The sequence below is a fragment of the Myiozetetes cayanensis genome, unplaced genomic scaffold (genome assembly GCF_022539395.1).
Source record: "Myiozetetes cayanensis isolate MyiCay16 unplaced genomic scaffold, myiCay2020 scf12, whole genome shotgun sequence".
Classification (NCBI taxonomy): Eukaryota; Metazoa; Chordata; class Aves; order Passeriformes; family Tyrannidae; genus Myiozetetes; species Myiozetetes cayanensis.
In genome coordinates this window covers 25026290-25050753 of record NW_026086826.1, presented here as the reverse complement: position 1 = coordinate 25050753, position 24464 = coordinate 25026290, and the positions used below count along the sequence as shown (strand labels likewise).

Genomic DNA, 24464 nt, shown 5'->3' with positions numbered 1-24464 from the left:
TTAATTAGCAGGAATTATGTGATTGTTAAATCCGAAAAACCTGTCCCGGGCAGGTGTGGTCACAAAGCACCCTGGAGCAGTTTTGTGCTAAAACTTGAGCTGCTGGTGTCCTGTTGCTGAACAAAGGCTGTGTTTGTTCCTCATGGGGAAAAAAAAAAAAAAAAAAAAAAAACAGACCACCAAAACCAAACAAAAACTTAAACAAACAAAAAAAATCCCACCAAAAAATCACCAAAACAAAACAAACAAGAAAAAAGAAAAATGTGAAACCAAAAATAATAGCAAACAAAACCCAAAAACAAAAAATACAGACCAAACCTTGAAATCCCAGTCTGGGACCTCACCACGAGACTTGGGGCTCCAAGGAAGACTTGCATGTTGGTGATACAGGACAGCTCTTTCCCTAGGGAGGTCCTTGGCAAACTACTGGCAGGGCATGGGTAGCAGAAGTGGGACAGGGGTTTTTGTGAGGGAAGAGTAACCCTTGGGACAGTTTCCTGCTTTTATGAGCAGCTCCCGTGGGTTCTCCATGTCTGTAACCCCTCTGGGCCCAGGAGAGCTGCAGCATTTGCTGCAAGCACAGCAGCAGCCCTGGGCATGGCCTGTGCATTGCTGACCAGGGCTGTGCTTCACCAGGGGTGAAATGCAGTGAAGGCATTTCAGCCACCTGTCCCTGTGGTCTCTGCTTCTCCCTGCTTGTGTCCTGACAGCCACAACAGCTGCCTGGAGCAGCTTACACTGCAATGGGGTGGCTGTGGCTTCCCATGAGGCTTCATCTGATGCTCTCAGCAGTTTCTGGGGCTCTAAGAGGGTCTTGCCTGCATCCAGGCAGCACCTCTAAGAAACAACACATGGAGGAAAAAAGAGGGAGGACAGACAGAGGCTCTGCCTGAAGGAGGAATCCCAGAGAGCTTGTGGAGATGGACTGAGGACACCAAGCTCCAAGATTGGGTGGCAGTGTAGGGGGAGAAGGTGAAGAGATGTCTTTGAGATGGGTGCAGTGAGATGTGTTATCCCGTTGCAAATGCTGTGCCTAAAAAAAAATTCATGGCAAGTATGGTTGATTTGTCCTTGTCTGAGAAGATGACTTGTGAGCTGTGAAGCTGAGGGTGAGTGATGCCCTTGGAGCTCCCACCTCCACTAAAAGGCTGCGGCTCAGAACAGATCCCTAGGGAAAAACCAACTTTCAGGTCTGATGGAGGGTTAAGGAGAGTTAAGAGATGTTGTTACATTTGCTCCTCGTCAAAAGGCATTAGCTTCCCTTAGGGTGCTCCATTCATCAGCCCAAACCTAACCGGGAATGGTCCTGCAGCCCTTTCCTGGGAGGATTTTGCTCACAAACAGAAATGGGGGAGAAGGGTGTGGAAAAGCAAATGAAAAATGGACCTTCAGCTGCTCCAAGAGAAACAAGGGCCGGGACAGCGCTTCAATGCAATTAGTGCCGAGCCAATGCGAGGTGACGGTCCCTGTGCGCGGCCCCGCTTTGTGCCGCTCCAGCTGCGGATTTATTGTCCCCCGATCAGCCGAGGCTGCTGCGGCGCTGCCGGCAGCTCCGGAGGCTCTGCCCAGCCTCTGCGCAGGGTGTTTCTCATTTCAGACTTCAAAGATGGTGGAACAATGTAGCTGCACATCAAAGGGCTGAGCGGAGCCCGGGGGATGCGGGAGGACAGGATGATCGCTGGCCCCATGGGAGTCGTGGGCGTCTGTGGGGCGCGGGGGCCCCACTGCTCCCTGGCTGGGCCAGCGGCGCCTCCGGCAACCTCGGTTCATCCCTGGCTGCCAAAGGAGCGGCGAGCCCAGCTGCAGCTCTATGGCCAAGGCTCTGTGCTGAGGTTTATGCCTTTCTGGGACGGTGAGGAATCCGTCTGTTTTCAGCTGTTTCAGCAGGAACGCTTCCCTGGGGAAGCATCTGGCCCCTGCTGCGGGTGTTGTGCCGCAGCCACGGTCTGGCAGAGCCAGGTCCAGCCAAAGCATGAGCAGCCTGGCACTTGGGCAAGCCCCTGCCCAGCCTTGCAGACGGGCTGTGTGCCGAGCATCCCTCTGGCTCCTGCCTCGGGGAGACCGTGCAGGCAGCAAAGGCATCAAAACCGGATTTTTCCCTCTCTGCTTTGCTGCTGCTGCCGGCAGGAGCTTTGACGTGGCTGCACAGGGACAGGCTGTGGTGGCCAATGGCCCCTATGCACCAGCTGCCCTGCGCTAAGGAATGCACTGTCCCGGTGCAGCAGCCCCGACGGCAGCCAGGACACACAGAGCTGACAGAGAGCTGGGCACGGGCCTTCGGGCACGGCACACACCGAGGCAAGCTGTGCCATCGACCTCTTGTGGCTCCTGTCACCGCAGGTGATCCCCGGCAGGATTCCTATTGTGCTGTGACCCCCTCTGAGCATGGCAGGGAAGCAGCCTCAGCCGTGCCACTGCTGAGAGGCAGCTTCAGGCTGGAACAAGGCAGGACTTTGTAGGTGAGACTGCTCTTTCCCAACTGTTCATGCTCTTTTGGATGTTGTGCACACTCTTTTCTTGCTTACCTGGTTTTTTTTTCTCTTTTGAGGAAAATGGCAGGTGGGAAATGATGAGTCAAGAAGTCCATGGCATTTTCCTCTTTTAGTTGGTTGGTATCTGTGTCACTCCAGGTAAATTATTAACTCTTCCTCCACCTTTATTCCCCTTCTTCTGCCCTGGGTTGACCTTTTCTATCCCCATGCCAGGGTGTGCTGGTGTGCTCTCATGCTTTGCATCACTCCTGGTGTTGTTTTTGGGCAAATGTTTGAATTAATAGAAATCCTCCTCCAGGCTATAAATAGGAAATATCAGCCAGAGGGGCTAATCTTCAATGGTGTTGACACCCCCAACAGCCCAGGACCACCTGTGAGTGCTCAGCAGCTTTTCAGAGCAATTAGCAAGCCAAGGCATGAGCCAGTCAGAGCTCCTCTGTCACATCAATCAGTTCCCGTTTAAACTGATGGAGGGATGATGCTGCAAAGTCTTTTAATTATCCCCAAATGTCAGCTAACAGCTTGTGTGTGGTGTGGGGAGAAAAGAAAACTTGGTGGCCCCACCAAAAGCAAGTGTGAGGTTGTGTGGGAGGTGCTGGAGTCTCCATAACCAGGAGTTTTTAAAAGAGGAAGGAAACAGGGTGGTACGGGTCAGTTAGAGCTGCTTTTGGAGGAGATGGATCAGATGTTCCTGAGGTTCCTTCCCATCCTCCTCCTAGGGACCAGTGAAGCCACTGGAGGTGAAAGAAGGTCTGTCAGCCAGTGTGATCCAACAGACTCAGACATTGCCTGTGCTGCAAATTTGGAACCTCTGAGGGTCTGGTTGTAGAGCCCTGCTTAGTGTTGGGGGTTTTGTCATCTTAAAACCCCTGATTTCTGGGAATAAATTCACAAAAGTTCTCGTAGGTAAGAGGTTGAGGTGGTGCAGGGGCACATCTCTGCCTGGATTAGGTGTGCTACCATGTCCCCATGCTGAGGGATGGGAATGCCAGCCACAGGCACACATCAGCTGGAGATGCTCTTGGAGAGGTGGTAGGAATTGAAAGCATTCAAAGTGCCTGGACTGGGAGCTTGATCAATATTTACAGACAGGGGTCACCTGCACTGAGAGAATTTTTGAAAGCTTGAGGGCTGATGGATGACTTCACGTGGTGGTGGTCAGAAGGCGCCTTCTGGTCGGGCTGTGCATGACTGAACCATGTGCTCTCCAGACAGCAACAGCTCCTCCTTAGGATTGTTTTGCTCACAAGTTACCTTACCCATAAGTCCTATTTGCTCTGGCAGTCTCTGCAGCAGTTGTGTTTTATTACCCATGAAATGACAGACACAGATCTCTTAACAGTGAGGTTTGGTGCAGAAGAGCTGAGGAGAGTCTGAAGTCCTTCCTAGTGCTGCGTGTTCTTTGGATGCATCTCCCATGGCACTTGGGGACCAAATGTGTTTATCCACTTTGAGTCCTGGCACAAGGATGTGGTGACCAGTGGAGGGTGTCTGTGTCCATCAGGGTTGTTCTTGTGAAGGTTTTGAGCAGCTGCCTGGGGAAGCTCTTAAATGTAGGTTTTGAAACCTCCAAACCTAAGAAGTTGAAAACTGCAGCTCTCTAGGCTTTATTAACACAAGAGATTAAACAAGGGCAGCGGTCTTCTCTTGACAAATTCCAAGGTTACATGCCTAAGGAATGTGGTGACTTATTAAATCAGGTTAAACTTTGCCAAGTGTGTTGGAGCAAAACACTTGCACCCTCCATGCAGAGACCTCCTTGCTTAGCAAGCAAATCCCTCTCCCACAGTCACTGCCACAGCCCATGTGTGCTCCAACACATCCTTGGGTCTCCTTAACAGTGGTGTTTCTGAGGGGTGTCAGGAGTAGTTCAAGATATTGAACATTCCTAGTTCTGATTAAAACATTCCTAGTTCTAGATTTCTAAGTGTCCTACCAGCATTTGTCTCTGGGATTATCCCCTATGTACTGGAATTAGTAACTAAATATAAATCAACAGCCCCTGCTGCTTGGGGAGGGGGTTGTCTCTGTGTTTTTAAGCAGGAAATTGTCTTTTGGCCTTGGAGGTGAAACAAAAGCTTTTTTGAGGCCAGAATCCAGGCTCTAAGAAGTGGGGGACACATTTTTTCACCAGCAGCTGCTTGCAGCCCCCGCTCACCTCATGGGTGGCTGTATCCACAGCCTCGCAGGGAGCAGCGGGAGGCAGCAGCTGCCTCTGGGGCAGCCTCACCTCCAGGTACAGTGAAGAAAAGTCAATTAAAGCCTCTGCTCAGTAAGGGGAGGCAGTGATAATACTGGAGAGGGGAAGATTAGGTGTTTCACTGGTGAGCCCAGATGCCACATTCCATCGGTTCTGAGTGTGAGTGGCAGTGGCAGCTCTCAGTGGAGAGCACCCCACTTTGCTTGGAGACTGGCTTAACAAGAAACTCCACTGTTTTCCCCTTGCTCTTTCCCCCCTTCACTATGACACATGCCAAAAGCAGCTGACAGGAACCTAGAAAACAGCAAAGCAGGCCATGCTAAGACTTGTTTCTACATAGGTTTGCCCTTCCTTGGCTTACAGTGTTATTTTAAACAGAGATTGTAATACTGGTGCCAGAGTTTTTCAGAGAAGGTGAGTTTTCCCATCTGATTAAGAGTTAATGGATCTATTTATTTTCTCCATAGGGCCGGGCACTTTTGCTCCTCAAGGGGAAAAGGGGTTTCTCCATTGACAGGTGTGAATATCCCATTCCCAGCTCTCATCCTAAGCCACCACTGGATATTTACTGCTCCCAGCATTCCCTATGATCCCCCATGATGGATACACCCCTGGTAGCTAATGGGGCTTGTGTCCCCAGCATGTGAGGATGTGGACAAACCCAACTGTTTGGTGTCCCAAGCTGGGTAGAGGGAAGGTGGCAAAACAGTTCCTTGAATTTTGTGCCTTCACTTGGCCTCACTCCAACCCTTGGAGAAAGCCCATTTTCCCCAGCAGTTTCTCTGGGCAATGGTACTGGCAGGGTCCCTCTTCTGCCCCCAGTGGGGTGGCAGCAGATCTTCCCCTCCCCTCAGAAATGGGGACAGGGATCTCTATGGCTCTGTCTGGGCATCCCAGAATACTATCCTCTGCCATGCCAGCAGCAGAGGTGAGTAAAGCAATCAGAGTTTTCCTACATTTCCCTGCCAAAGGTTTCTCAGGGCCCTGGGCAAGCCCGTGCATAATTACTGTAATTGCCTCCCTGCTATCAAGTGTCCATCTGTACTAATGCTTTGTTCTGCACACCTGGGCCAGACCATTGCCATGGGTATTTATGGTGGGAAACGTCACAGTCCTGAAGCAGATCACTGAGCCTTGGAGGTATTTCTACCCTTGACTCATGTGGTATCACTCACTGCATCTCATCTGCACCTCATCTCACACCTCTGAACTGGATTCCTCATCAGAGCCACCCCTACTGTAAGAGCTGCAGCAAAGGCATCTGGCCCCATTTCTGTGCCAGTAGCTTATCTTCTCCAAAATACAACTTATTCTTTTAGTGAGCTTCCCTGAACTGCCTTCCTAAAAGCAGTAACAGCACTTCTGGGAGCTGCAATGGTGTCCTTCTAACTGAGAGTCACCTGAATGCCTCCTGGGAAACTCAGAAAAGCAGGAGCATATAAAGAACAAAATATCTGCCTTTGTGGATTCCCTACTCTTTTTTGCTGACTGCTGGCAAGCATCTTTGCAGGTGCAAGGTTTTGTGCATCTTGGAGAAGGGTCCAGTGTGAGGGAAAGCTGGGAGATAGAACCTGTGCAAAGGTGTGCAAGACTTGTTGCCCATTTGCCTCGGTAACCATGTCCCATTAGCCTGGGAGAGCAAATCTGGATGTTTCTTCATGCTGATGAGAAGGGTCTGAGAACTGAACTCAAAGGAATGAGTTTGATTTCACAGGCTCCACCCCCTGCAAGCGCTCTCAGATACCACTCACTGAGCTGTGCTGGAGCGTGACTGGCACAGCCATCCCAGAATGGGCACATGCTCTGAACCTGATGTGCTCCTGGGGGCAAACCCTGGAGCCAGGCACTGTGTGGAAACAGATCCTGGGGCAGGGAAGCCCGAGAAGGCTGATGTCTGCTCTGACCCAGCGTTTTGATCTGCAGAGATGTGAGATGGGCTCACAGCCGGGAGCTGAAATGGTAAGTGGAAATAAGATGCACATTGGTAAGAAGGAAGGTAGTTAGCCACAGGAAAAGTCTGCTGAGCTCTGTGGCAGACCCAGGCACTCAAAGAAAACATGTTTGGTTCGTGGAGGAACAGGATTTCCTACTCCTGTGCCAGGGCATTGTCAGGAGTGCAGCTGCCTGCACTGCCATCCATCTGCAGAACCCACAGCTGTCACGGGGAGTCTCTTGCCCACCAGCAGTTGCACATCTGGCTGATGGCACGATGCACCCTCTGTGTCCTGTGAGCAGTGACCACAAAACCAGCTCTTTTAACTCAGTGGTGCCCTGGGTGCAAAGTCCTGCCTAAACCCTGCTGTTTGTCAGCCTCTTCAGCTCCCTTTCGGAAGGGAGGTGGTGCAAGCGAAAACATCCCGCAGCTGGAGCCGCCCCTGCACACAATCCTCCTGGCATGACCGTGGGACACCTGGACTGCTCTGCTGCCTCCCACCCACTCAATCCCCCTCAGGGCTCATCAGCTGGGCTGTCCAGCTCGCTCCACACGTGGGACAGCAGGACAGCCCAACCACTCTTCCCGCTGCAAACCCTGGTTACGCAACTGCCTGCCCTCCTCCTCTGCCTCTGCCAAAGTGCCAAGTTCTGCCTATAAATCAGGACCAGGAGGGCTCTCTCCCTGCGGCAGAGGTAAGAAGGAAGCACAAGTGGCTGAGGCTGGGAGGTAAGTGTGTCCCTGGGGGCCTGAGAAGCCTTCTCTTCCCTCCCTACCCCGCTTCTGAGGTCGGCTGCTATGGACATTTGGAGGGACAGATTGGAAAGCGTGGCAGAAAGGGGCACAGGGGAGCAGAGACAATGTTTCCTGGGTATAATTTCCACCTTCTCTGCAAGAAGGCAGGGAATCAAATAGAATAGGTAGCTGGGAGGTGTCTGTGATATAAGGTAACTCCCACTGTGCAAAAAAAAAGCCTTCCCCAAAACAGTTAACAGCAAGCATCTCATGCTAGTGCTTTCTTCATTTACAGAGCAACAAGTCCAGCTTTTATTCCAGCTTTGAGAAGCAGAGTATTCATTAGGTGTTGCCTTATGACTGAAAGTTGAAATTGTTCTGGGAAACATGGTGGTTTTTAGAAAACACTGTGCCTAACCCCGTTTTTTTAATGAAGACTCTTGGGTTTTGGGTTTTTTTCTGATGAATGCCCTGTCCTCTGTGTCTCGTGGAAGCTGAAAGCACTTCTCTGTGCAGAGAGGCCAGTGCCACCCATAATGACATCCTGATGTGCTGAATTAATCACTCAGTGGAGCAGGGTGCTCCCTACCAGCACTGGGGTTAAACCAGAGGCTGCAGCAGCACAGTGTGGGGGTCCCTGCTCTGGCAACATCCAGCCCAAGCCATGGAGCTTGGCCATCATCCCTTGTTTTATTGCCTGGCACTATCAAGAAGGATTTGGATCCATCATCCCCACTGCATCCCTGGGAGCCCTGTAGGGCTGGATGTCCATTCAGGGGCTGCTGCCTTTCAAGCCCCAGGGTGGAGCTGCTGGGAGCTCTGCAGCAGGCACAAAAGCATCCTAAATCCAAGGTGTGCTACATCTGCAGCCCCTCCATCAGCCTCAGTGGTCTGTCAAGGTCAGCAGCACCTTTCGTGGTGATGGGGGACAGGACCCTGTCAGACATGCAGAGACTGAATAGTCCCACTGAACTTTTTTTTTTTCCCTGAGAAAGGCAGGGTCAATATCCAAAGATGAAGTAAAAGTATTTGCAAGACTGATAAGGCAGGATAGTTTAAACACAGCTTGTAAACAAAAATTGGCAGCGAATCGTGGCTTAACTACATACTTTCAAAGCCAGTTTCCAGGAAAACTGTCAGAGTTTGGAATCAGCCTCGTGAGTACACTGTAAAAGTAGATGGATTTATTAAATTTTAAAAAAAAAACAAAAAAAAAAAAAAAGAGAAAATGAAGATTTAAAGATATTTAATCTCACTTCTATATGAAGATATGAAGAGCCCAGAATGCTGGTAAAGGAAATGAAGATTTGGGGGTGGCATATAGAGAAATCCCCTACAGAGGATATGCCAGGAGCTGCTCCCTGGGAGTGTGATGACTGTCGGTGGGGTTTCTCCCTGTTCACAGCCTGGAATCCCAGTGGAGGTGGCAGGGATGAGAGTGGCCGTGGTGGGCGCTGGTGTCAGTGGGCTGGCAGCCACCAAATGCTGCCTGGACGAGGGGCTGGAGCCCACCTGCTTCGAGCAGAGCCAGGACATCGGGGGGCTCTGGCGCTACACGGTGAGCCATCGGTGCCCGTCCTCCTTCCCTCGGGAGCTGCAGCTCTGCAGGTGGGGAGCGGGCTGAGCTGGGCTCCAGTGGGTGAGGAGGGGGGGTGAGAGCTTGCTGGGTGCTGACCTCTCCCAGCTGCACTCTCTGAGAGCAGAGGAAGGGGAGGTGGGGGACAGTCCCCACTGCGGGCACAGGGCTGACACACCCAGGGTGCTGTGCCAGGAGCACATCGAGGCCGGCCGGCCCAGCCTCTACCCGTCAGTCATCAGCAACACCTCCAAGGAGATGTCAGCATTCTCTGACTTTCCCTACCCCGAGGACTTCCCGGTGTTCCTGCCCAATGCCCGGCTCCTGGACTACCTCCGGTGCTACGCCGAGCGCTTCAGCCTCCGGGAGCACATCAAATTCAGGGTGAGTGATGGGCGCCCCAGCACTGCCCCGCTCCCCACGCACTCTGGGTGCCAGTGGTGACCTTGCTTCACTTCCATGTCTCAGACCACTGTTGTCAGCATCCGGAAACACCCCGACTTTGCCACCACGGGCCAGTGGAACGTGGTCACAGAGGAGAATGGGAAGCAGGCATCGCATGTCTTTGATGCTGTTATGGTTTGCAGTGGCAATTTCTCCGAGCCATCCCTCCCCCTGCACTGTTTTCCTGGTACAGTATAGGGGTGCCTGCAGTTACCTGCTTCCAGGGGCTGGGGGGAGATTTAGAGATTCCTCAGGGAAAACACTTTCTTCCTTCCTTTGCTTGATTCTGCTTTCCAAACCTCCTGGTACAAACAGCAATACGTCCTGGTGCTTCAGCAGCTTTGTCTGTGAGGCCCCACTTTGGAGAGGAAGCACCAATTCTGTGTGCATGGGATGGAGGGCTGGACCCCCCCGAGTCCCGGGTGGCCAGTGACTGCACTCCCTTACTCCTACCATCTGGATTAGTTTCTACGCCAGTTCTCCCAACAGAACCCACAAGTGCTCAAACCCTTAAGAGCTTCGTTTCTTTCTCCCCAAGGCATCGAGAAGTTTCAAGGCCAGTACTTTCACAGCCGCCAGTACAAGCATCCCGACGTGTTCCAGGGGAAGCGTGTCCTCGTGGTGGGCATGGGCAATTCCGGAGTGGACATTGCCGTGGAGGCCAGCCGTGTAGCTGCCAAGGTACCACCACCCGGTCACCCCAGGAGGGTGGGGAGGGAGGTGCTGGGAGCAGTAGCTCAGTTTACTGTCACCGCAGGGACACGGCGTGCAAACTGATCAGCCAAGTCATTGGTTCCCTGCTCTCTCCCAGGTGACCATTTGCACCCGTCGGGGTGCCTGGCTGCTCAGCCGTGTGTATGACCACGGCTACCCATGGGACATGGTTTTCAACACTCGCCTCATGAGCCTGATCAGAAACAACCTCCCTGGGCCCCTTTCCTGGCGATTGGTTAATTACAAGATGAACCAGCGGCTCAACCATGAAAACTATGGCCTTCAGCCAGAGAAGAGGTACTTGTTGGTTGTCAACACGTGCAGATGGACTGATGGTGTGGGCAGGGGGAGATCTTCAGCAACCAACATCAACCAGTGCCCAGACTGTAGTTTGCAGCCCAGCAGGAGAAGATAAGCTGTACCCCCTTAGGTGGTGATAGATTGAGCATGCTGGAAAAGCCCAGGAAAGACCAGAGGAGTTTTCCTCATGAGACTCCCTGCTGAAAGAGGAGAAGAAAGGCTTAAAGCATGGATCAGCTCTGAAAAGAGATGGCTTAAAGAGTAATCGAGTGGAGAAAGAAGGCAGGAACTGTCCAGGACTCACATGCTATGGGACACAGTGACACTGGTGCATGGGTTGAACACATCAGTGTTTGGAGAGGGGGAGGCAGGGCTGTTTGCTTAGAGCAAATGACACTGGGAGGTCGTGAGCTGATGGGCCCAAGGGAAGGAGGAGCAAGGGCAGTGGCAGGGCCTGTTCATGGTGTCCCGTTCTCAGAGCCCCTCTGCTCTCCACAGCTGCCTGGTGCGAGAGCCTGTGATGAGCGACGACCTTCCAAGCTACATCCTGACAGGAAGGATCACCATCAAGCCGGGCGTGAAGGAGTTCAAGGCCAACTCTGTTGTTTTCCACAACTGCCCTGAAGAGGAGCCTGTTGATACTGTTGTCTTCTGCACAGGCTACGATGTCTCCTTCCCGTTCCTGGAAGAATCAGTGGTCAAGGTGGAAAACAAGCACGCGTCCCTCTACAAATACGTGTTCCCAACGAACCTGCAGAAGCACACCCTGGCTGTCATTGGGCTGATTAAGCCCTTGGGAGCCATCATGCCCGTGACAGAGATGCAAGCACGCTGGGTGACCCGTGTCTTCAAAGGTAGGAGAGCTGATGGGAGTTCTCCTGGGTACCAGGGTACAGTTCAGATGGGACACGTCCCTCTACCAAGATGGATTTCTGTCCTTGGAGATCTAAGAAGCTCATTTCAGAGCGGACAGGGGGCATTTTCAGGGCTCAGACTTCCCAAGTTACTTCACTTCTGCTAAGCTGCAGCAACTTGAGTGAGGAAAGAAACCCACTGGGGGTTGTTTCTTTTATTAATAAAAATAATAATAACAACCTCCCACTGGGCTCATGGGGAGGGCTTCTCCAAGGCTTCTCCACAGAGCCAGGGGAAGCTCTGTGTTTTCTCTTTGGGATGATCCTCTCTGGGACTTGCACACCCTTTCTCACCCCTTGTCACCTGCCTGTGCCCTGACAGCACAAATCTGTAAGAGCAGGAAAAGGTGAGGGTGAATTTGCACCACTGTGGAGGACTGCTCTCTGGCAGAATTGCCAATGCCAACCTAAATCTGAGCAATGGGGTTTTCCTGCCCTCCAGGGCTAGGGATTCTCATGTTATGCATCAGTGAATGAGTTCACAAGTCTCCCCAGGAGTTAAAACTCTGGAGGAACATTCTCCTCTCTCTTCCAGGCTTGTGTCGGTTGCCTCCTCAGTCTGTCATGGAGAAGGAAGTAAATGAGAAGAAGAAAAACCAAGTGAAATGGTAAGTCATCCCCCAGAGCCCCAAAAGGGTTTTTTTGTGGATTGAAAAATCCCTGGAGTTTTAGGGGCAGCAACACACAGGCTCAGAGTCTGCAGCTGCTCCCTGTGTGTATGGCAGAGGCGAGGGGGGATGCCCAGACCCAGCCTCCCCTTTGCTCGCTTGAGCCAGTGTAACCATTGATTTGATGCTGGTATTTTGCCTATTGGTGACAGGAAGAAATTAATTTGGGGTACTTAAGCCTAAAGCTTGCTTGGGAGTTGGGGAAGCGTGCCAGGGTCCCCAGGGACTGAGAGATAAAATGGCAGAGAAATTAATGGTAATAAATGCAAAATAATTCAACTGGGAAGGGGGAAAAATCCAACCTGAGGTGTCCATACAAATTGTCTCATCTCTCAGGATGGAGACCTGACTCACTGTGAACAGGTATCTAAACACACCAGTGTGTGGTGCCCAGGCAGGTAAAGGGCTAAAAAATATCAGGGGATGAATGAGATAAACCCAGGAAAGTGGGTGATATATTAATCCATAGTTCACCTACATCACTGTAGGAGAAAAGGGATAGAAAGGTGAAATACAGAATGGCCCAGAACAATTGCTCTACGATACAAGCTTAAACTCACACAGCCTTTTTTCAGCCCACCAAAGGAGGGACAGAAAACTCTGAATTCTGCTGTTCTTCAGTTCTCCAGTTCACCATATGTTCTTGCAATACTTGATGGAAATGAATGTGAGGGAAACTAAAGGGCGCTGCCTTTCTCATGCTGCACACGACTTCCCTGCAGAGAGCAAAGGGAAAACTAGATTCCAAAAAAACCCAGATCTGGTTGGACAAAGTCTTTTAACAAAGATCCACCAAGATGAAGGAGGGGGGAATAGGTGCAACTTGGGGCTAATGAAGTGAAAGACTGATTGACATGAGCCAGCACCCCTTTAAATGTGCTGTGGAAGGGACAGGATTTGGGTCCAGACAGGCTGAGGTTCCCACTCCATGTACACCTGGTCCTTTCCTAAAAAGAACCCACTTGCATTCGAATGCCATAACAAAAGGGATGCAGAGGACTTGCACTCCAGTTCCTCTCAGCCCTGTCAACACCAATGTTTCTCCTGCCTCTCTTTCCTCTCTGATTCATTAAGGTTTGGTCTGTCCTTTGACGAAGTCCTCAAAACCGATTGTCTGGTCTACATGGACACACTCGCCTCCTTCATCGGTGCCAAGCCCAGCGTGCTGGGGCTGCTCTGCAGAGATCCCTGGCTGGCCCTCACCATTTTCTTCGGCCCCTGCTCCCCCTACCAGTACCGACTGGGGGTCCTGGGCACTGGGAGAGGGCACGCCAGGCCATCCTCACCCAGTGGGACCGGATTCTGAAGCCCACAAGAACACGAGTCCCTCCTGGCTCCTCCAGCTCTTTCCCCTCTCTCCTGATTGTGGTGGGGTTCCTCCTGCTCCTGGCTGCCATCATCTTCGGCTTTTAGAGCCTGTTAATTTTTTGTTCTTGTCACAGGGGTTGTTATCTCAGGTCAGACATCTCCACAGTGTGCTGTGGGATGGGGGGAAAAGGATTTCAGCAGATGGAACAAATTTTATGCTGCAACCTGCGGCACAAACCTTTCTCTGCCCCAGCTCACCCCTAAAGCACAGCTTTGCAGACTGCTGCTGGAAATGGCAGCCTTCCCCTAGTGTCTGCTGCCCTCCTGCTCTCCTGCCCACTGCTGGGAGCAGAGCATGGCTTTATGGCATAACTGTGTGTGGATCACACCAGGATGCATCAAGGACAAGACTAGCCCTGCCCCAACACACCTGAGAACCAGGGTCTTTAGTCCAGCAAGGGGTTATCTGGGCTGGATATGCAGGTCAGGCTGTCTCTTCTCCCAAACTTAAAATCTGTCACCCCAAAATCCCAGTTTGGATTGAATTGGTGCATGTTTCCAATGAAGGGGCCCTGGTTGTGGTTTGTCACCACTGAAACTGGGACTGAGCACTCCTGGCTTTGTTTTCCTTCATTCCCCATCACTGGATAATCTTAGGGGGTTTTTTGTGTGTGTGGAGACTTTAAATGAATAAAATTTTATCAGCAGTGTCAGGAGCCTGCTGCAGGTGCCTCCCTGTCGTCTCCTTGTGTGCAGGGAAAGAGCTGGGAGGGTCTGTGTTATTTGGGGCTGTGCCACGGGCAGCTCACAAGGTTGAGGCTGGGAGGGCTATCACTGACCCCCCAAAATTAGTCTGCACTGTGCTCCATGTCCCCCATCCGGACTGTCAGCTGGCAAAGGGAGTGTGTTTTGCTGATTTCCTGGGCGTGCCAAGTGAACGCCTGCCAGGCACAGGCATTGCGGGAGGGGATGGATCAGCACAACCCCAGGCTGCTGCCTGGGCTGGGCCGGTGGCCAGCTGCAGTGTGGGAGTCCTTGCAAGCACGTTCCCTTTGGGATTATCGTCTGGATTTTCATCCAGCGCCGCCGCGGGGTTTGGAGACCTTTCTTCCAGTGCTTTTAAACACACGGGGTGGGACAGTGCAGGTGTAAAGGTCAGTGGTGCAAGAGCCGTGGCGACGTGCTTGGACTTCAGCCTTCCCTTCAAATCCGCGGCAGGAGAAACTTGAAGCAGAGTTCGGCCGAAGCCTGAGCAGCGAAGGCGCGGCACTGTCCTGCAAGGTTTGCTCCTCGCTTCTCTCCACAGGGGCTTTGCAGGCTTCCAAAGGGGACACACGGCTCTCCAGGGTTTTGGAATTTGCCACCGGCTTTGCCTCCCTGCTGGCGGGGGGAGAGGGGTGTTGCAGGGACCCTCTGGAGTAAAACTGTCTGTGTCCAGCACTGGAAAAGAAGGCTGATTTTAGCATGTCTCTACCTCTTTCCAAAACCAAAGGAGGCTCCAGAAACAGGGGACAGGCAGCTGTTGGCGTGTCCTACCCTGTTCATGCAGATCAGGGAGTGGCTCAGTCTGGGCTTTTGGATCCTGATGGGGTTTTTTTGCACCTCCTTCATTTTTCCCTGTCTTTCTGCAGTTTCCTCCCATTCCTGTTTATGTTAACTTACTTTTTGGCACAAAACTGATAGAAAAAGGCTATAAATTACCCTTTCTGCAGTTTCTGTAGTGGGAGTGTTTGTTATCTAATCAAAGTTCACGTGGGTTCATTTTCCCCAGTTTCTTTGCTTTCCAGTCAAACTCGGTGCAGCTCGTTTACACACCCCGGGGGCCCTGAGTTCCTCGCCTTTATACCCCGCGTTTCCCGGGTTTCTTACCTTTTGTGTGCTCTGTAATCCCAGCCGCGCTTTCACGGTGCTGTCTAATTTGTGAATAGCTGCAGCTCATTCAAGCATCGCTTTTTTTTCCTCTTTTTTTAAGCCCTTTTTGTTTTCAAGAGATTACTCTTTAACGGGAAAATAAAAAGGAAAGCGTGAAAATGAGCCGTCTTAGCTGAAACTGTTTCTTGCAAAGGTTTCGGGAGGATCGCTTTGTGTGGGCAGAAGCTGCGAGCCCCTTCCCCTCCTTTGCGTACCCTGGTTTGGGCTTGGAAATGGAATAAAATGAAACAGCAGCACAGCGAGGTTTAAAAGTGTCTTTTCCCCCGCATGACGGAGGAGAATTGTTGTACCCTCTGAGTGGGCTTAGCACGGCAGGAAGGGTAACGAGCAGCATCTGTCCATAGTGCTTGAGTCAAGAGCTGGCCACGGCTTTCTCCAGGAACAGTTTTCCACGTGGACACCTGCAGCCAGGGAAGACCAGGGGTGTTTTTCTAGGGACGGGAGGAAGGGATTGGTGTTTCTGCTAATTCCTGGGCTGTTTGGTTTGCAGCCGCTCGCCCACGGGCCCGTTCCCGGCCGCAGGACAGCAATGGTGCTGCGCGTGGCCGTCATCGGCGCCGGGGTCGCTGGCTTGGCCTCTGTCAAGTGCTGCCTGGAGGAGGGGCTGGAGCCCACCTGCTTCGAGAGGAGCGAGGACATCGGGGGGGTCTGGCGGTACACGGTCAGTGAGCGCTGCCTGCGCGGGGAGGCTTGTCCCCGCGGTTGTCCCCTCCCTCGGATACGCTTTGCCTGCAGCAAAGAGAAAACCGTGGCCATGCCCTCAGGGACTGTCCCTGTCCCAGGCACAGGTCTGCCCCTGACTCCAAGTTAGAGAAGGAAAACGGAGGGAGCAGAAACCATGGTCACCAGGTGCTTGTCCTGGTTAATTTTTTATAATCAAATACAAGGAGGACAGAAACACTCAAATGCTTTGGGGAGAGAAAGTCTTTCTCTGCACACCTTCAAACAGCACCACTGTCTTCACACAGGACTCCACGGATGGTACGAGAATCAGTGTGTACCGCTCTGTCATTACCAACACCTCTAAGGAGATGTCCTGCTTCAGTGACTTCCCCTTCCCGGAGGATTTTCCCAGTTACCTACCCCACAGCCTCCTCCTGGAGTACTTTCGAATGTACGCTCGTCACTTTGACCTCCTGAGGCACATACGCTTCAAGGTGAGCAGGGACCCCAAACACCATGGGCAGAAGACCCACCAGTAGCTGCAGATACCAGGGTATCACCCAGGTGGGACGGGACAATGCCAGGTGCCATCCCACGAGGACTATGTGCCTTCTGCATCCTGAATGCAGCCTTTAGCTTCGTGTTTTAAAGGCTGCTTAAACATGGGCTGCATGTGTCCCCTCAAATCCATCACCAGGGAAAAGGTGCAGGGGAGGGATTTGACAGTGTCAGGGGTGACATGTGGCTCCCTGGGGACCCAGCCTGCCCCCAGCAGCCCCAGCCCTTCACAGGCATATCTCCAAAGCACAGTGTGGTCTCTGACTGCTGTTTTGTTGGGCTTTGGTGCAAGACAACAGCTCTCAGTGTGAGAAAGCGCCCAGACTTTGCCACCTCTGGCCAGTGGGAAGTGGTCACCGAGACCGACGGTGTCCGTGAGTCCCATGTCTTCGATGCTGTCATGGTTTGCACCGGCCATTACCAGGGGCCTTACTTACCACTGGATTCTTTCCCAGGTAAGCCCTGGCCCAGCAGTGGCGGGGGGAGGGGTGTTACAGCTGCCCCCTGAGGTTTTGCCCAGCACCCATGGGTTTCTCAGCTGCATTTTCCTCTTAAAGCCTGTCTGCTCCACAAAGCCCTTACACTGGGAAAAGTGGGACCCTCGCCCTGTTGGAATGGTGAGGGCCATTCCCAGGAATGAGAAAAACACCTAGTAAAGGTGCATCCAGGCCTCTGAATGAGGATTTGCAAAGCAAGACGGAGCAGAGGAGGTGCTGGGGGGTGGCACCACCCAGGTAGCCAGGACTTCCATGGGCTTTTCAGCTGCAAGCAGAGGTGGGAGGTAGAGGGGTGAGGGCTCCAGAGGGTCTGGGACAGTTAAATGTATCTGGCAGAAGGAGAAGCTCCCCCCTCTCTGCCTAGGCATTGACACTCGCTTCAAGGGCCAGTACCTCCACAGCCAGGAATACAAAGATGTGGAGGCTTTCCGGGGAAAGCGGGTCCTGGTGGTCGGCACTGGCAACACCGGCGGTGACGTCTCCGTGGAGCTGAGCCACGTGGCTGCCAAGGTACAGCTCTGCAGCGGTGCGGAGCTCAGCCAGGGGCCAGGAGAGCCAGGGGTTTAGGTTACCCCAATTTTTAATTTTTTCAATAATAAGAAAAGCTTTTTTTAAAAAGCTTTGCAATTCCTGGAGAGTTTGGGCTACCTGAGGAGTGCCCACTCAGCAGCTGTGGGAACTTTGTAGAAGTTGCCACAAGCTGTTTGATTGATCTGAATGCCATCTCCTTTCCCTCAGGATAACCCTCTCGGCTCCCAAGTGCTGAGATGAGATTTACCATTAAGAGCAAAACCAACAGCAAGATTCCTGGACAGGAGGCTGAGACCTGCCTTCTCTCCCAGGTGTTCCTCAGTGCCAGGAGCAACACGTGGGTGATCAGCCGGATCTCGAAGCACGGCCTCCCCTTCGACATGCTCAGCACCACCCGCTTCAACCACTTTCTCGACTGGCTTCTCCCGTCAGCCCTCACAAGGAGGATCCGGTTTCGGAAGTTAAATTCGTGGTTTAACCACACAAACTATGGGTTGGCTTCCACCAAAAGGTGGTTTTTTTTGATTGTTTTGTTGATTGGTTGGGGGCTCTTGATAATGTGAAATGCTCGATTTTTAATTTTGGGGTGCATTTGTGGAATAGCAAACCATTGGAGGGCAACTCTGACTATAAAAGCTGTTTCAGGTCCTGCCCGGGTACTAAACCTTCTTTTCCCTCTGCAAGCTCTAAATTTAAGATGATTATCAATGAAGAGCTGCCATTCTGCCTCCTCTCTGGGACTGTTGTGTTGAAGCCAAGCGTGAAGGAGTTCACAGAAAGCTCCGTTGTTTTTGAAGACGGGACAACAGAAGAAAACATTGACGTGGTGCTCTTTGCCACGGGCTACATCTTTTCATTTTCCTTCCTTGAAGAGTCAGTTCGCAGCCACATTGACAATAACCGGTCCCTCTATAAATGCATCTTCCCTCCCCAGCTGGAAAAGCCGACGCTGGCCATCATCGGCTTGGTCCAGCTGACCGGCTCAATCATGGTGGGATCAGAAATGCAGGCTCGCTGGGTGACAGGGATCTTTGCAGGTAGGAAACGGGGGGTCTGCTGGGGTGGGAGGTTTGGGGCAGCCTGAGCTGCTGTCCACAGAGCCTGGGGCACATTTCAGCTCCCTGAGCATCAGTGGTGTTGTAGCCTCTGTCCGCCAACTGCATCCCTGTATCCCTGCTGCTCCAGCCGTATTGCTGTGACCAGCAAGCATGAGCACTCTGGGGAAGGGTGCTAGCAGCTTGGGAAGGGCTTGAACCTTTCAGCTTGAAGTGCTGCTGGTCTCTGGTTTCTCTGTTCTCAGGCTGGAATAAGCTCCCTCCTGCCAGCAGGATGATGGCTGATGTTTTGAAGAAGAAGCCTCCGGTCAAAAGGTATGTGATGCTCCTGTGGTCCAGATGTGATGGGTGCTGTGTGCCAGGATAACCCCAGGGAAAGGCAGGGCTCTGTGGCAGTCATGGGAGCGACCTGCATAGGACACACAACTCTTCTTGGGTGCATTTATTACCTCAGAACCTGCAGAGAGGTGGGGAAATGCTCTTGCGGCACCTTTATGGGTAACCAAGACACCAGAAGCTGCTCTGAAGCATTTTATGACAAGACCCAGGACCTGCAGGTCCCCTCTGCCAGGCCTCCAAGCCATGTCCTTATTCTTAGCATAGTAAGATGGAGGTTTGGTTTCCTCCAGACTGAGGGTGCCATCTCGTGGCTTTTTCCTCCCAAATCCAAGCAGTGGAGAGCACTGGGTTCGGGGTCAAGCCCCACCCAGAAACCCCACTGGAGTCAGGCAATGTGGGTGGGGGACAGTTTGTGTCAGTTTTTGGCAGGTCAAGACAAATAATTGACAAGGTTGTTGTGTATGTGGGAGCTATCATCCTGCCTTGTTGGCACTGGGATTTTACAGGAGGTTGAGATGTGCTCTTAAGGATGTGGGATGGGTGATGATGGAGGTGCTGCCTGCCTTGCAGCAGTTTTTGGGAGCAAGGAGAGGATCACGGGGTGCAGGCTGGGTTGGGTCTGCCAGCAGGGCAGGGCTGGTTCATGGGACTGATGAAAAGCTGGGACAAAACAGAGCCGCAGGGATTATGACCGGGAGCCCCAGTAACTGCACCACAACGATGTCACACAGAAATATGGGAGCCTGAGGTACAAGGGAGACAACCTTCAGGGTGTCCCAAAATTGCTGAAGCTGATTCAGCACGTCCTCCCTCCTGAGAGGGATGTGAGGCCTCAAGCAGAAAAGTCCTGGAGGTCCCTTCCAGAATGGGAATCTTTCTGCATCTCCCAGATTTTCCCAGACCCCCTGACATTCTTATCTCTGAAAATCTGCATCTCTGCTTCTCAAAATCAGCTCTGTGAACCTTAAGGAAGGACACAGCATTGCAAAGTAAAGGTAGTATTCAGCTAGGACTGGTTTTGAGGCCAGAAGTAGAGACAAAAGAAGCTCCTGCCTGTTCCCTGTCCCAGGTACTGCTGGGACCAACCCCAGAGAAGCTCCTGCAGCGCCTTTAGCTTTATTTGGGGCTGAGGGAGCTCGACCCCGGAGACTGGGGCTTGAATCTCTCTGAGCCCGAAGCTTTTGCTTTCCGTGGAGCTGGGCACTGAGGTGGGATGCTGCCATTTGATTTTTGTTTTTTTATGTCCCACTGAAGGAATCCATCGGAGAGGGAGAACCTGAAGATGAGTTTTATCGGCTACACGGATGAAATCGCTGCCTGTGCTGGGGTGAAGCCCAGCGTGCTGAGACTGCTCCTGACAGACCCCCGGCTGGCCCTGGCCATCTTCTTCGGGCCCTGCACGCCCTACCAGTACCGGCTGGTGGGCCGGGGGGCGTGGAGCGGGGCCAGGGCTGCCATCCTGGCTCAGTGGCAGCGCACACTGAAGCCCCTGAGGACCCGCGTGGCGGATGAAGATTCCGACCACTCAGTCGGCTGGTGCTGGATGTGCCTCCTGGCCCTGCCTGTGGCTCTCACCGCAGGTTTGCTCCTTTCTAAACGCCCCCAACTGGGCTGTAGGCCCTGGGCAGGCCCCTGGCTGTAGGAGAAACCTGGTAAGCCCCAGTCCCCGGGGACTGGTGCAAAGCTGTGTCACTGCTGGCACTGGTGGGAGCCTGGGTGCCAGGAATGTCTGGTGTCCATCACCTCCTGCTGAGGTTTCACACCCACCGAGGGCTGTATGGAGCGTTCATCCCAAACCTGCTGTGCTCCACACCAACACCAGGCTGGATCTCCAGAGGGCTTTTTGGAAGAGCTGCTTTGGGATGAACCGGTGGGCACAAGGCCAGCCTTCCTCCCTCCCCCAGCTCACCCAGAGCTTCCTCCTTAAAATTTCAGCAAGACCCACAACACCTTGAGATTTTCTGAAACAGGAACTGTAGATAGCTTTTTATTTGTCTGGTAACTTTTGGGACACAAAGAAGGGAGCCACAAATAAACCTCACAGATTTGGGTCTTCTCTGGCAGTTTCATTAACAGATTATCAGTGGGCAGAAGGCAGAGCCTTCCCACGCACCCATGGGTGCCTCCATCCGGGGGTTTTGCTGCATACTTGCCCTCAGGCTGCAGCCACTTCCCCAGGGGAAAGCACGTCCCCATTTGTCCCCCATCCCATCGCAGTGGAGCTCCTGTGGGGTGCTGCTGGTCCCGCGTGTGGGGCCGGGGATGGGGCAGGGCATAGGGACCGGGATGGGGAGCAGGGAGGGGACAGAGATGGGGACCCAAAGGGAGACAGGGGCTGGGACTAGGATGGGGAGTGGGACGGGAACCAGAAGGGAAGGGGGACCCAAAGGAGGACCGGGATGAGGTTGGGCATGGGGACGAGGACGGGGATGGCAGTGGGGACCAGGATGAGGACGGGGCTGGGTCTGGGGACTGGGACCAGGACGGGGACGGAGACCGGAACGGGGACCAGGATGGCGACTGGAAAGGGGACGGGACAAGGGATGGGGCCCCGGGACGGGAATGGAGACGGGAATGAGCACCCAAAAGGGGACCGGGATGAGGACCAGGATGAGGACGGGGCTGGGGACCCAAAAGGGACCCGAATGGGGACCCAAACGGGTCCCGCCCTCGGCCCCGCTCCGCCAGGGGGCGCCCCCGTCCCCCGCTCCCGCCCGACTGCGGCACGGCACGGCCACGTGACCCGGCGGCGCGAGGGGCGGGGCCGGGCCGTGCGCGCCGTGCGCGGTGACGTCAGACGTCGTTGGCGCCCGGCTTGGCCGCCCGCCATCTTGGCCCCTGTGTGGAAGCGGCCGAGGCGGCGGCGCCGGGAGCGGCAGCGGCCCCACCGACACCGGCACCGGCACAGCCGAGCGCCGCGCTGCGCGCCCGGTAAGCGCCCGCGCCCCTCCGCAGCACCGCCGCGCGGCCACGGGGCCGCGGCGAGGCACGGCGCCGGCGGGAGCGGGCGGGCGGCCTGCGCCGCATGGCCCCGGGCGGGGGCGGCTTCCGCCGGGCGGGCCCGCGGGTGAGGGGCGGCCGCGGTGAGGGGCGCCCCGGGACCGCACCGCGGGCGGGCGGAGCAGGGCGGGCGGCCGGGCCGGGGGCGCTGGGCAGCCCCGCATGGGCGCCCGGGGCGGCCGCGCCCCGCCGGGCACAGCCCGGGCCGCGCCCGGGAGGGGCGGCTGCGGTGGGGCCGCTCCCGCGGGGGAGCTGCTGCCTTCTCCTACCTCCTGCGCCCCCCTTCTTTTAACGGCTCCAGGTCTCCCTACCGCCCTATATCTATCTCTTTCCCTCTCTTTCTCTCCTTCTCCGGGCGCTCCTCGAGGAGCGCGCCGGGCCCTCCGCGCTCACTCTGTCCGTGATTCCTCCTGCGGTACCTCGGGGCAGAGCAGCCCTTCCTCGCGGGGCGCTGGGGGCACACGCACGGCGCGGCGCCTGGGTTTTCCCACTCGGAAATACGCATCCATGGTTCTTTCCCTGCTCGCCCCCCGTAAAAGGCGGTTCCTGGGCTGTTTGATGTCGGGCTGAGCGGAGCGGCGCTCGGGGCAGGCATTGTTTGTGCTCCCAGGGGCAGGATCTGTAGGGAGGGGGTGGTCAGAGCCGGGGGTGTTCTCGCTGGTAGCGTTGTAAGGATGATGAGAGCGTGGGGAAATGACACGGCTGATTCAGGCCGCTGGGCTGCAGTGGCCATAACGCAGTGGGCGGTGGGAGCCATCGGCGAGGGATGCAGGGATTGAACATTTTGGGGCTAAAAATGGCCCAGACAGTTTCCAGTTCACGCCCTCTTTGTGGGGAAGGGGAGCGTGCATGAGAACGTGGTGCTGGGTGTTGAATGGAACATCGTGGGTTTTCTGCCTCGTTTTGTGTCTTACACGTGTGTTTTGTAAATTTGCTCCTCTGTGAGAGGTCTTGAACTCTGTATCACCGGTGAAGGACCATTTTTCCTCATTACTCTCTGGTTAGTGGAGTCAGGTGTGTAGTTAGTGGAAATGAGCTTTATTTCCAAAGAAGGAACAGGGCTCTAATTTTTGGTGGCTCTGCCTCCTCTGCAGTGAGGCACCAGTCCTACCACTGTCCAGTCTTAAAGAGCTCTGCTCAGGCAAGAAACTGCTTTTGGAGGGGGAGAAAACAGGACATGATCTCATTTGTCCAGGGGTGAGAAACAAAAGGATTACCCTTAAATACTGACTGTCAGGAGCTGGATGTGGCTGTCGCTTTTCTTTGAATTATGTAGTCTAGGGAATTGTTCTGTGTTAATTTTTGTGGTGTTTTGTTGCAACTCTGCAACAGTCTCCTTGGATCTAAGGAATAAGTTTTGGGAGTTGTTTGAACTTGGTGAGTTCAGTAGAAAGGCAGTTTGGTGGAGGTGTATGCTTGAGAGGTGGCTGTCTGGAGTGAAGTGAGAATTTGGTTCCCTCATAGGTCAGTCGCAGTGTGTGTGGAGACCAGAACTGTGACCTCTGAGTCTGACACCTAAAACTCTGCCTTGGTGTCTGTATATGTTTCATGTGTGAAGTTCTTTTCTTCTGTAAAGAAGAGCCTATGAAATATCTGTAAATCAATGTACAGTTGCTTCTGTGAGCCTTGCTAATATAAATACTCTGTGTCTTGGCCGGTTAGTAGCAGTTTATAATTTCTTTACTCTCATTTAGCCTTTCCATAATGGGAACCCTGTTTTTTTGTAGATCAGAATAGTGTCCAGTTTTAACTTGGGCTCCTTGTTGAGTGGTAGATTTCCAGGACTCTTCCTTAGGCCCTGTTTCCCCACATCCTGGAGTCCACTAGGGAAAGTGAAACAGGCCACAGTGAGCAAGGGGAGGATGATGCAATTCAGAAGGGAGCTCCCTTTGGCTGTCTGAATGAATGTGGTGTGTCAGTTAAGGGAAAGAATGTGAGTCAAAGCAGCAATTACACGGGATGGAGTTGACTTCAGCCAGGTGTCCTGCCTGGCTGGAAGTGCAAGCCCTTTGTTCCAGCCTGTTTTCCAGCCTAAGTAACGGGAGCAACGTGAAAGTGGAGAGAGGGTGGAAAGTGTAGACTGAATACCATATAAGGGTGCTGTGGATAAAATGTGGAGATAAAAATCTTGCAGAAGAATTAAAACCTTGCACAGTGTGCGCCCTTGCAGAGGAGTAAACACTCCCGTGGTGGACTGGGGATGTGAGAGAAGGAAAACCACTCTTCTTCCTTACTCTGGAGAAGGAGTTGGACATTTTCAGAGGCACTTGCAGTAGTGGAAGGTTTTGAGGGGAAAAAAACTCCGCCCTGAAAATGCACCACCTTTCCACTAGTGAGGATGGATGTTGGGCTTGTAATGACGGGACTGCCAGTGGTGTTTTACTGGAAGAACCAGTTCATCTCCTGCAGGAAATTTTTTCTTTGCTCAGCCTCATGCCCTCATTGTTTTTTTGGATTTGGGTTTCCCAAACTTGGTAGGAGCTTATGGCTGAAAGCAGATGTAAAAATAAAGGCTGAAATTTGTGTGGGGAGGTGGGAGAAAATAATGCTGTGTGAGTACTGGTGGAATGAAAATGGAGTGCGCAGGAGTCTTAAAAAATGCATA

At 53.4% G+C, this 24464-nt stretch overlaps 3 protein-coding genes across 11 annotated transcripts in view; all 3 read left to right on the top strand.

The window, feature by feature from the left end:
- Nucleotides 1–8631: 8631 nt before the first annotated feature.
- Nucleotides 8632–14000, top strand: FMO1 (flavin containing dimethylaniline monoxygenase 1). Its single transcript, XM_050307129.1, is given in 10 exon segments — nucleotides 8632–8650; nucleotides 8766–8918; nucleotides 9132–9320; nucleotides 9405–9567; nucleotides 9919–10061; nucleotides 10192–10391; nucleotides 10893–11248; nucleotides 11844–11916; nucleotides 13051–13217; nucleotides 13220–14000. Coding segments are annotated over 10 exon segments (1620 nt in total). The 5' UTR covers nucleotides 8632–8644; the 3' UTR covers nucleotides 13390–14000.
- Nucleotides 14001–14299: 299 nt separating this feature from the next.
- On the top strand, nucleotides 14300–20915 carry LOC126635689 (dimethylaniline monooxygenase [N-oxide-forming] 4-like). Of its 4 annotated transcripts, none has more exons than XM_050307130.1 (9): nucleotides 14300–14565; nucleotides 15707–15877; nucleotides 16185–16373; nucleotides 16730–16892; nucleotides 17299–17444; nucleotides 17777–17976; nucleotides 18150–18502; nucleotides 18766–18835; nucleotides 20114–20915. In XM_050307130.1, the coding sequence occupies exons 2-9, from the start codon at nucleotides 15746–15748 to the stop codon at nucleotides 20499–20501; spliced, it is 1641 nt and encodes a 546-aa protein (XP_050163087.1). In that variant the 5' UTR covers nucleotides 14300–14565; nucleotides 15707–15745; the 3' UTR covers nucleotides 20502–20915. The 4 variants fall into 4 exon arrangements, with proteins under 4 accessions (XP_050163087.1, XP_050163090.1, XP_050163089.1 ...); XM_050307134.1 differs by lacking the exon at nucleotides 14300–14565 and adding an exon at nucleotides 15999–16065 and having other exon boundaries at nucleotides 15710–15877; XM_050307133.1 differs by lacking the exon at nucleotides 15707–15877.
- A 753-nt stretch (nucleotides 20916–21668) lies between these two features.
- Nucleotides 21669–24464, top strand: part of PRRC2C (proline rich coiled-coil 2C) — a 70102-nt gene continuing 67306 nt past the window's right edge. For all 6 annotated transcript variants that reach the window (XM_050306312.1, XM_050306313.1, XM_050306315.1 and 3 more), the window contains exon 1: nucleotides 21669–21790. The gene's annotated coding sequence lies outside the window, so the exon portion shown is untranslated. The remainder of the gene's footprint in view (nucleotides 21791–24464) is intronic.